At 37.3% G+C, this 12,834-nt stretch overlaps 1 protein-coding gene across 1 annotated transcript in view; it reads left to right on the forward strand.

Annotated features, from left to right (window-relative positions):
* LOC118242987 overlaps nt 1-12,834 on the forward strand; it is a 34,694-nt gene that overhangs the window by 18,838 nt on the left and 3,022 nt on the right. The window contains exon 2 of the mRNA XM_035536491.1: nt 817-1,170. Within this exon, the coding sequence (XP_035392384.1) occupies nt 817-1,170 (354 nt within the window). The remainder of the gene's footprint in view (nt 1-816; nt 1,171-12,834) is intronic.

Here is a 12,834-nt window from a genome sequence, read left to right on the forward strand (position 1 = left end):
GGTTAAAGAGAAAATTGCCATAAACAAAATAATATAATCCATTCAAGGAAAATTGTTAGAAGAACTGTAAAATGTGATCTGTTAAATTTCATTTACAGGTATATTTTGTGAAGACCAAATTGGACCCAAAGAAGAAGTCTTGAATATTGAGAGGAAGAGTCTGTAAAACTCAGGTACATTGATTTATTTTAGTATATTATTGTAACGATTCCAAAACATGGACCGGAACGAAGGAACAGACGAGGGGTGGCAAAAAGTAATCTAAGGAACGAAACCAGGAAGTGCAGGTAAACAGAGGACAGGGAAACCATGATACCAACGAGGGACACCAGGATAGCAGAAACTCCTTACAATTATTAGCTTTTGTGAATGTACCTTATTTTGTCATTCTAAATTTAATAATGATGATATTGCACTTTTGAGTTAGGATGTGGGTTAACTGATATTCCTAACTGAGAACAAATGGATTTCAAGAGAAACATTTTGTGATGAGCAGTATGAGGTGGTGTAAGGGTGGAGCTCTGTACCGCTTGGAAAAATACATGAATTTCATTCATCTTTGTCTTTCACTCACTTCACATGTCCATCATCATGCTGCTCTTTGCACTTTCTCTCCTACTGACACTTTTAGGTGAGTTTACCTATCATTTGATTTACATTTATGTGTATTTATATACAGATTTGTATCTTTTTTAACATAATACATGTACAGAAATCGAAAAATAATTCAACATAAATTTATATTAATTTGTGTGACAATTTTGTTGAATATTGATTTAAAAGACTACAAAATATTTTTATTTTTATTTTACCGAGGGGAGATCTCAACACAGAAAATCGATGCACTAGAAACAGTAAAACGTGTCTCAGAGGGTGATCCTGTTACTCTCTCCTGCAAGTACAGTGTCAGTGGTAATAATTATGCTCTTCAGTGGTATCTCCAATATTCCAGATCTAGACCAGCGTTTATAGATTATATCCTCCCTAGTCAAACTGACAGAGACTCTGTTCTTCCTGGTATGTCTGTAAACCTTGATAAAAACCAAAGCCGTGTGGATCTGCTGATCTCCTTTGCTACAATATCAAACTCCGCACTGTACTACTGTGCCCTGGCGCCCACAGTAACAGGAAACCCAGCAATGCTGTACAAAAAAACCTCCCACCGTGAAGGTATGATTACATGCTCATAAATTAAAGCTCTGTAGTTGTTGGGTCATCATATAGTTGCTTAGAGAATTTCAAAGAGATGTCATAAATAACACAAAATCTAAATCATAAATTTAAAGCTTTGGTATTTGTTAGATAATTTTTCCTTACACTATTGCTGATTTCCTTGCAGATGTGATTTTATTGTAGTCACTCCATAGCTATGAATAATCAGCTATTTTCTGCTACTCTTTTCCCTGATTCTATTTACCTTTCTGTTCAGGAGAAAATATGTCTGTATGACATCATGTTCAGATATGTAGGTCTTACATTAATATAATCATGAAAATGTTTGGCAGATCTAATAAATATTTTGATAAAATATTTTAAAATATTGTTTCCTATCAACTTGCTGATGACAGAAATCTACCAATAGAGGGCAGACTTTATGTAGATTTGCACAGTTAGTGAAACTGAAGTGGGCAGTTAGAAAGAGAACCAGATTTGAAGGGTTTTAAACTTGCACAGTAAACTCCAGCAGTGTTTAAGTCATATAACATTGCAGTCCAGCCTTTGGCTGTTGCATTGCAAGTCAAACACCAAATTTACAAATTTTCTAAAATAATTCTAAACTGTCTGCTGCAGAATCAGTTTCTGTGTCATGCTACTTTCCTAAAGACACTATTGAAAGGAAGATATGCCAAACTGCACAGAAACTGCACAATACCATAAAGCTGATGATGAAATATTTTTAAACCTACTGAGTTTCCTCAATTATAACAGGACAGTTTAAATTGTACCCTTCTGTATAATGCTGACACCTTTACCAATCACTGGTTATGTAAAGCTTCTAGAAGATAATGAATGTAGATGACAACCTTTTAACTATGTTTATTATGTCCTGTGATTAACCCACCAATTCCAGTGTCTAAACACCATATGACTGCATGACCACCTTTACCAAATACACTACTCTGGGGTGAAGGTAAAGGTCCAGTCACTGACTGTTGCATTTATCATGGAGACTCCAGCATGGGAGCCTCCACTCCAAGTCTTGCACTGCTGTCATGGCAACAATTGCAATCAATTACATGACACACTTTGACCTGCTCCAGGAGCAAGAGAGAGAGAGAGAGAGAGAGAGAGAGAGAGAGAGAGAAATAGAAAGAAAAACATCAAGGGCCAGTCATAGTAACTCTGGCCATATATCAATTACATGATACACTTTGACCTGCACTAGGAGCGGGAGAGAGAGAGAGAGAGAGAGAGAGAGAGAGAGAGAGAGCGAAAAACATCAAGGGCCAGTCATATAACATACATAAAAGGTTTTACACCATGTATATAACATATAATCCAATGCATATACATCAGAACATACAGTGTCTTTACATACCTGGACAGCACATAAGTGTCTCTGTATGCAGGCTGATCATCTTTTATTTTGGTTAGCATGAGGGGCTTATTCTTAACTCTGATCAAATGTGACTTGAGAGAAATGTATTGTTAAATATCACGTTACTACTCTCAGTTAAAGTTATTAATCATCTTGTCATAGTTTACATGAAAATATTCTCAACCAATTTATTCAATTCATACAGTATTTGAATATATAAGATTCAGTTTCAAGATATTGTTTAATTTGAATCATTACATCTTGCATGGAAACTCTACCATTTAATCCACCAAGCACCAAAGCACAATCCATTTACAGCATTTAGTTGACACTTTTATCCAAAGCAACTTGAGAAATTAAGGGTTAAGGGTCTTGCTCAGGGGCAACCTGGTTGTGCTGGGACTTGTACAAACAACCTTCCAGTTACAAATCATGAACCTTAACCACTGAGCTACTACTTATACTAAGACACTTACAACACTTTCATGGAAGCTGGTAACAGGAATATTGCTGCAGTAAAGCCTTCATTTTAGAAACTTTTCAGAAGTGTTGTACTGATATGCTCTGTCGTCCTGGTTCAGGATTAATTGGACTCATCAAAAAATACTTATTTAGTGAACGCATTGAATGTGCAGTTCATAATACATCCAAACACCACGGAATGAATGTAGAATGAATGTTTATTAAAAGTCCTTAGACGTGTGATTCTCTTGAGCTGCATTTCTCCAACCTCAATACACACACACACACACACACACACACACACACACACACACACACACACACACACACACACACACACACACACACACATCTGTACATCTCTTTACATGTCAATGGATCAATCTGCGAGCATCTGATCTGTCTTTCAGTGTGACAGAAGCCAAACATGTCGGGACTTGAGAGAATCGCATTGTGATGAGCAGTGTGAGGTGGTGTAAGGGTAGAGCTCTGTACCTCAGTAGAAAACTTCACGAATCCCATTCAGCTTTGACTTTTCACTCACCATCATCATTTTGCTCTGTAACTTCTCTCATAGTGTCACTCCTTTTAGGTGAGTTTATCTTGAGTACAAGTTTGAATAAATAAGCAATTTGTCAATTTATGTTGAATATTTATTTATCTCAATGAAAATGTATGCTGAATACTGCAAATTCCAAAATATCAACAGATATTTTATTGAATTTTTAAAATATTTTCCCAGGAGATCTCAGCAGAGAAAATTGATCCACTTGCACCAGAAAAGCATGTCTCAATGAGGGATGAATTTATTATTACGTGAAACAAATAATGCTCTGGACTGGTATCACCTGTATCCCAACTCTAGACAAGCATTTATAGCTTTAATTTCTCCACTTATTTATAGTAGGGCCTTTCATCTTCCTTGATTATTGTCTGTAATTGAAAACAGCAGAAGACATTTACATCTTAAGATCTCCTCTGCTGCAGTATCAGACTCTGCACTGTACTACTGTGCCATGGAGCCCACAGTGAAAGGGAATCCAGATACAATTCACACAACGAGAGCTTTAGCAGAATAAACTAGTGCAGGTACACAGATGAGATTTGGACGAATAGATGAAATAATGTTGACACATTGTCTTAAGAGATGGAACATAGATGTACATTTACCTCCCACTGTACCAGAAACATTTACCTTGCTGCTGTACATTTGATACATATTTACTGCTCACAGATACGAGTGCATCACAGTGAGAGCTGCTGTCCAGTTCTAATGCAGTAACATCTGTATGGAGTGTGGCACACAAACACCTTTGCCATTGTAACCTTATAACCAGACTCATGTTGTCTCTGCCATTGCCGTGATCTCTCCCTCACTAGGAAAAACCAGACTCCATTGCCAAGCCTCTTTACTCTGCTCTCCTCACCCTCTACCCCAGCCAACCAGCTCACTCTCAGCTGGCTGGTCCCTTTAGGCAGAGGACTGGAATAGCACTTGTTGCATCCTTCCTCCAGGTGGCATCTGCTCTCATTCTCTTTGATGCCGTACTCGATTTCAAATAGTTTAACAAAACAAAGTGATAGCAAAATAATAGCAAAACTCACTCAAATGAAAATGGAAAATAAACAACATATTAAATAATAATTTATAACCTAATTTACAAGCTGCAGGGAGACTTATGGTCATTTTCTTTCTCTCTCTCTGTCTCTCTCTCTCTCTCTCTCTCTCTCCCTCTCCCTCCAACCCTAATCCAGTTTAAGGATTAATACTGTAAACAAATGGTCATGTCAGCAACCATAATGCTGCTGTCAACCCTGTGGCCCAAACACTAACCCTGTTCCTGCAAAATATTTAGGTTTGCGCACACAGTCACAAAATGGGATGGAAAGACGGTATGCGCCCCTTCCCACTGATCACATGGTACAGCCTGCCATGTGCAGTGGGAGTTCACTGTTGATGGTTCATTTCTGTTTTTGCACTTGGTTTGTTGTTTTATGTATGTATTTAAACCCCTGTATGTGTGTAATTTGTTGTTGGTCATTGTTTGTGTAGATGGTACATGGTAGCTGTTCATGTTCATTGCCTGTGCCCATGTTCATGCTGCACTGGACTGTTACATGTGAGTGCTGTTAATGTTTATTGTTCATCATTTGATTATTACATTAATAAATGTCTGTCTGCGTCGAGAGAGGTCTCTGCATCCTACTCCTTGCCCTGCGGCACTTGGGCCATCACAATTGGCTTGTATGAATGCAACAGGAGAGGAATTACATATTTTAAAACATAGTGGAAATAATTTAAATAATATCAGTTCTGCTTAATAGAAAGGTAAACCTTGACGGGGTTCACACAATTCTGATAACTTTGTTGATGGAAAAAGAACATTATAAAACAAATTATTTTGGACTAAAGGGAAGATAACCTGCAAGTAAGAAATGTTCTATAAATGTAATGTTTACAACATAAACAACTATAAAGTTACAAAGCCTGTTTGTGATTAAGCTTTTCTGTGATCCAGTTTAACACAGGAGCCACCAAAAAGACTTAAAGACTGCATAACAGAAATTAAACACAGATAGTGATACATAAGAATTCACTTTGAAAGTGCATAGTGCACTGTATGAGTCTGTTGTTTGAGCCACTACAGAAAGCAACAAACAAATGATCTACATCATTCAAATGGCACTATGAAATCCATCATATTAAACACAGGAAACAAAGAATTAACTGGCACCTGCTGGAGTCCCCAAGAGTCTAACTCTACTTGACAAAAAATCTAAACTTTTGATCAGAAATACACTAAACAAACAAACTAAACAGACTCTACAGAGTCATGTGGATAATCTAGATAATTGGGGTTTTATTCTGGGCTTCCTACTCTCTCATTGGTTACTAAATGGAAAAGGAGGAGCAGCTGAACTATGGTGTACAGAAAGAATGTCAATGTGAGACATTAGTTAGTTCTAAGACAGAGGGCAAAGTGCAACACAATGTTTCTCTGTTTATTTATGCTTTTAACGGTACTCACAGGTAAGACTTTGCTTCCATTTAACATTTTGTCCTTATTTGCATGTTAACATGTTACATATGTTTACATGTTGTAAATATTATGTATTGTTAAATATTATGTTACTACCTTCAGTATGAACATGTTGGATTAATCATTAATATGAATTGAATCAGTCCATGTGACTAACTGAAGATCTTTTTCAGGTGACAGCACACAGGACAGCATCACCTCTTTATCTTCTGCAGTCAGTTTTAAAGAGCACCAAACAGTTTCACTCTCCTGTAACTACAGCCTCACTCAGTCTGCCGACAGTCTGCAGTGGTATCGCCAATATTCCAATTCATGGCCTCACTTCCTTGTTTTAGTGACGGAATATGGACAAAATCAAACAGCTGATTCTGATCCTCGTCTGTCTACTCACGTTCATAAGAGTGTCAAGCGTGTGGATCTGCTGATCTCCTCTGCTGCAGTATCAGACTCTGCACTGTACTACTGTGCCCTGCAGCCCACAGTGACAGGAAAACATCTTTCAATGTATGAAAACCTGTGGAGATGTGAATAAACTATATTGTGGATGCCTGTGGAGATGTGAACAAATGTCTTGGTTTGCTTTAATGCAAGAAGAAAATTAAAGCCATTGAATGAAGAGAACTAAGGATTTTCTAAAAAAAAAAGTCGTGTTAAATTTAAACATTAGACTTACAGATACCACAAATAATATATTCAGATTTTTTAAACTATTTAACTATTTTTAGTTAAGCTATTTAAAGAATAAATGCATATATCCTAATACCATGCACCAATATTTATTCACTGAGAATATGAAATTGTAAAATGTTAAATTGTAAGACACCTGTCATAAGGTGGCAGCAGTCTATAAGTATCAGCATCTCTAATGTTGCCAAAAAGTGAAGTTTTAAATCAGTACTGTACCAGAATCAATCCACCATAAGCAGAATAGGAACAGGAGAACTGATTAATTCATTTATTGTTTATGCTAAAAACAATGAAAATCTATATGATGCTCACACGTCTCTTCACTGCACACATTTTGATAAAAAATAAAATGTAATGATTTTAGCTTTCTTTTCTGATGAAGAGCAACTAATGTATATTGTTATTTATATAATTTGTAACAAATGTTAATGAAGATTCTGTAGAACATAATGAAATATAAATGAAGTCTGTTGAAGAAAAGCTAGTCGTTCTAAATTGCATTTATGGTTTGGATGTAGAGCAATGCTTTTGTACAAAAGCAACAAGACAATAATGTCTTTCTGGTCACTAAAAAGATTCAGTGTAAGTAAAGGCCGCTGGATTTAGCAGAGAATGATTTGATGTCCATCTTGACTCAAACTCATTTCTTTTGAATATCCAGAAACTGTGTCTGACTTTGCAGTCTACTCCTGTACTGTGAAGTCCACTGTGACACCAGTCTGTGTAACGCAGGAGGGGTGGTGAGCGAAGGATGTTATGATGCATGGTACTAAAAAGGATGCCAGAATGTGAACAACAGACAAACCGGATAGAAGACATGAATAATAATAACAGACAGACTAACCAGGGAGACAATACAGAATAGAACAGGCTAACAAAACAATAACAGGCTAATAGGGTTAGACGAGACTAAGTTTGATGAATACTCATGGAAAACACAACGTAGACTAAAAACACAGAAAGTATTACAGACAGCAGAGGGAACAGCAGATAACTAAACAAGGAAAGCAACATGGACAGCGAGGGAAACTAAACAGGGAGCGTGGGGAGAACGAGCATAGGAATTACGGACGAGATCAAATGGGAATATACTAAATACATATGAATGAGGACAAACGGGATCTAACCAGAAACAATGACGGACAAACAAGAGATGCAGAAACAAGGTTTAAATACAATTAGGGACAAACTCGGAACAGCTGTAGAGAAAGGGGAGGAGACAGGGAACCATAGAGATAGACGAGATAGACGAGTGTCTTGGTTGCTAGGGAAACAGGGAAAGCTCAGGTCTGTGGGTCTGCACTAATGCTGTTGAGAAACATGAACCTCTGAACTTTTTACACATGTGCTTCTATTGATATATGGAAGCTTTGAGATGTTAAAAAAATTCAATACTTTTTAAATCATTACTGTATTAGAATGAAAGTTCAATAAGAACAGAGGAGAGATTAATTCATCTATTATTTATACATAAATAATTGAAAATGTATATCATGCTCACACTTCACTGCAAATATTCTTGAAGAAGAGCCACTACTGTTATATTGTTATTTTTCTAATGTGTAACAGGTTTGAATTAAATTTCTGTAGAACATAAAGAAACATACGTGATGTCTGATGAAGAAAATTTAGCCATTCAAACTACATTTATGCTTTAGACGTAGAGAAATAATTTTGAACAAAAACATGACAATGTCTTTCAGATCATGCTAAAAAGATTCAGCGTTGGTAAAAGTCAAAAAGATTTAACAGAGAAAGAGTTGATGCTCATGTTGACACCTCATCAAATTAATTTAATTCCTCATCAAGTCATTGAAGATCCAGAAACTCTGCAGTGTACTACTGTACTGTGAAGTCCACTGTGACACCAGGTTACATGAATGCTGTTCAGAAGCCTGAATCTCTGAATGTCTATATGTGTGACATATTTGTCTGATGATATATTTGGAAGCTCCAAAATGTTAAAGAAATTCAGTACTTTCTACAATTTTATAATGGTCTGTCCAAATTTGTTGAATTAGGAGAATGTGCTTGATCAACACAAGAGGGCAATAGTGAATTGAGAATTACAGGAGGGCAGCTGACTATTGGTTCAGAGGTCGGGCTCCTAAGAAACAGTGCAAATCAAGACAATGTTTTCAGAGCAAAAACATTGAGCTAATTTTCATATTCTTAGCAATAGAATACTGCACTAAAAGCAGTACATGTTAGTACAATTTTCTTTCTGGTAAGAGAGTTGAACACTGGAGTGAATGGTTAGAAAAGTGACAAATTGCATTACTGTAGTCATCCTTTTGCTGCAGTTAACACTTCTTATTTTTTTTCAGTCTGCAGGGGATGTGACTATATTTAACAATCTGAGGAATTATTGACTGCCAGTGAAGGAGATGCAGCAGTTTTAAAGTGCAAGTACAACACTGAAGATCAAGCACCATGTGTCATATCGTCTGATTCCTCATCTCACTACAACACCCAGCAGGCAGTTTATCACCCAACCCAGCACTCCACCAATCCTGAACTTCACATCAGATCATCATCACCTGAATATTGACTTCACCTGTGTACTTGGTTATTTAAGCTTGTCTCTCAAATTTGCATTTTGCGAAGTATTGCCACTACTTCTAACCGTGCATACTGAGCGGTGTTTCCTTGTTTGTCATTACAGTAGTTTCACCAGACAAATGAAGAAAAACAGCCCATCACAGGTTTACATGATATGGGTCCTGCTATGTCTCTTATGTTGGATACTGTGTTGCCTTTTTCATCTCAGTCATACTGTGGTAGTGGCATGTTATTGCAAGGTCTTGAACTAGGAGTACTCCGGCTTCCACTGCATAACATTTATCTTAGAATTTACAGAGTCACATGCGTGGTTAAAGTAGCTATTAGTTCAGCTTTGCTCGTGAATGGGGTGTCCTGTATATTAGGAGATGACAACAGCAACAGCGCTACTCTATTCAAGACGGTGTATCAATGAGAACCTGGTCTTTGTCTACTGTAAGTGAAGGGTGGGAGGCTGTCCACCAAATAGTCGTCCTGACGCCATTTAGGTTCTTATTTTTATATTTGGCTCATGAGCAGCTATCTTCAGGACATCTAGGGGTTAGGGAAACTGTACAGCACATTTTGAAACATTTCTTTTGGCCTTCTGTAAATAGCAATGTAATTCATTACTGTCATTCTTGTCACACTTATTAAATGGTTGGAATACCTAACCAAGTGAGGCCTTCTGCTCCACTTTGCCCCATACCAGTTGTCAGTGAGCCTTTCGAGACATTGTTAGTAGATTGTGTTGGTCCCTTGCCCAAGACCCACTCCGGAAATAGTGATCTCCTTATGCTAATGTGTGCTGCTAGCAGGTTGCCTGAGGCCATTCCCCTGCATTCCCTTAAATCTAAGGCTATAGTAAAAGCATTAAATAAGTTCTGCAAAACATGTGGTTTACCTAAATGCATACAGACAGATTAACATTCAAATTTTATGTCGACCCTGTTTGCACAAGTAGTTAGCAAATTGAGGATTCAGCATCGGGTGTCTAGCACCAACCATCCAGAGTCCCAAGGAGCCCTAGAAAGGTTCCACCAGACCTTCAAGAATATGTTAAAAACATACTGCCATGATTTTGATAAAGATTGGGATGAGGGAGTACTCTTGTTGTTTTCCATTCAGGATACAGTGCAGGAATCTACCAGCTTTAGTCCAAACACCCTGCTTTTTGGTCGATCAGTGTGAGGTCCCCTTAAGATACTGTACGAACAGTGGCTGTCTGTTTCTCCTTCGGTTTTGAATTCACCTGCGAGTGACTTTGTTGATAAACTTCGAAAGAGGTTGTGCGCCATTCGTGATTTGGCTAGCAAAAACCTATGTTCAGCCCAAGCAGATATGAAATCTCGGTTCATTCTTTTGAAATAGGCGATCGTGTGTTGGCCCTTTTTCCCATTTCAGATTCTCTTAATACACAATCTTCTGGCCCGTATGTTGTGAAATCAAAGATATTGCCCACTAATTATTATTAGCTACCCCAGTCCATCGACATAAATCACATCTATGTTATAGAAACCTGTTAAAGCCATACGTAAAAGTCATATGTAAAAGTCATATGTAAATAGATCAATTCCTATCTTTATTTTCTGATGTCCGAATTCGCATCTTGCAACATGATATCCCCTTAGTGTTCCTCCAGCCAATGGCAAACGCAAATCAGCATTTGATGCGCTGAGCTTTTATCCAGGGTTTTAATTTAAACACAGTGCATAACAAGGGCATTGACAATGTGGTGGCTGATGCTCTGTCACGGTGGGGGGGGGGGTGTTACGCGCTGTATTCGTTTGGTGCGTGTGTTCCAGGCTCACTGCCAGAGTTTAAGACTCTGCCCCATTCCTCACCAGGTTTTCAAGCAAACTGCTTCTGCTACTTAATGGCCCCTCCGAGAAGAGGAAAGGAGGAAGAGAAGAGAGAAGGGAGACAGTTTTTTAATGGTTTAGCGTTTGCTGGTTGGCTTGTTGTTTGGCTTCTTGTGTAATTTTGTATGACCTCGTGTATGACCTTGTTTTCCCCATTTTTGGACTTTGTTCTTTGGCATCGTCCTCCTGCTTCGGTAGCTATTGTAAATATACATATAGAGATTGTATAAAGAGTGTAAATATTGTCTATTTGGTACTTTGGTGTTGGACACTGGTGGTAGGGAGTGACTGCGATTTTTGTTAGGTGTGGGTTTTGCCTCTGTTTGTGTCAGGAATTTAGAAAGGTCTGTTGTATGTTTCTTTTGTTTGTTAGTATTATTTAGTATTTATTTTTCTTTCATTAGTGTGGGTTTTGTTTATTGTTTTGGCCTGGGTCACTTCTGAAGAAATTGCACGAGTAAGATTGTTTGTGAATAATATCTTTTGTAAAATACACCAAAAAGGAGACTTCCATTTGTGCTTCTGTTTTGTTGCTATTTGCTTTTCACAACTTAAATTCTGCTAGTTGTTCACATTTCTTTTTCCTTGTTACGATCTCACAGCCTAGATGGGGTCATAACACCTTATTCAATTTAACTTTCTTTTCAGGAGAAAATATGTCTGTATGATATCATGTTCAGATATGTAGCTCTTACATTAATATTATCATGAAAATGATTGGCAAATCTAATACACATTTTGATGCATCAACAAAATATTGTTTCCTATCAACTTTCTGATGACCGAAATCTGCCAGTAGAGGGGAGACTTTATGTAGATTTGCACTGGTCCTGAAACTGAAGTGGACAGCTAGAAAGAGAACCAGATTTGAAGGGTTTTAAACTTGCATAGAAACTCTGGCCATATGGAAATCTCATGACATACTTTTGACCTGTTCCAGGAGCAAGAGAGAGTGAGAGAGAGATAAATAGATAGAAAAACATCAAGGGCCTGTCATATAACATACATAAAAGGTTTTAGAATTTTTATATAACATATAATCCAATGCATATAAATCAGAACATACAGTGTCTTTACATACCCTGATAGTTAAACTGTCTCTGCATACAGACTGATCATCTTATATTTTGGTTAGTATGAGGGGCATATTCTTAATTCTGATCAAATGTTACTTGAGAGAAATATATTGTTAAATAATGTTACTACTCTCAGTTAAAACTCAACAATCTCAACAAAATCTTATTGAAAAACAGAAGTTATTAATCATTGTTATATTTTACATGAAAATATTCTCAACCATTTTGTTCAATTCAATACAGTGTTTGTGAATATTTAGGATTCAGTTTCAAGATATATTTCACTTTTATAGCTTAATTGTTAAATCCTCCATGGACGCTCTCCCATTTAAAGACCAAGCACGCTGCACTGAAGTACAATGAAGCACTAGACAAGAGGGTTTTATGGAAGCTGGTAGCAGGAATATTCAAGTCATACACAGTCATACACAGTATAACTCGCAGTGAAATGGTTGCCGCAGTAAAGACTTCATTTTGGAAACCTTTCCACCAGTCTTGTCATGATGCACCCTGTTGTCCTGGTGTCTTTGTTCAGGATTATTTGGACTCATCACAATATACTTATTCAGTGAAAGCACTAAATGTGTTTCACTTGTATAGTGAAAGCAATGAATCCAGTTCTTAAT

This window comes from Electrophorus electricus, chromosome 18, assembly GCF_013358815.1.
Source record: "Electrophorus electricus isolate fEleEle1 chromosome 18, fEleEle1.pri, whole genome shotgun sequence".
Classification (NCBI taxonomy): Eukaryota; Metazoa; Chordata; class Actinopteri; order Gymnotiformes; family Gymnotidae; genus Electrophorus; species Electrophorus electricus.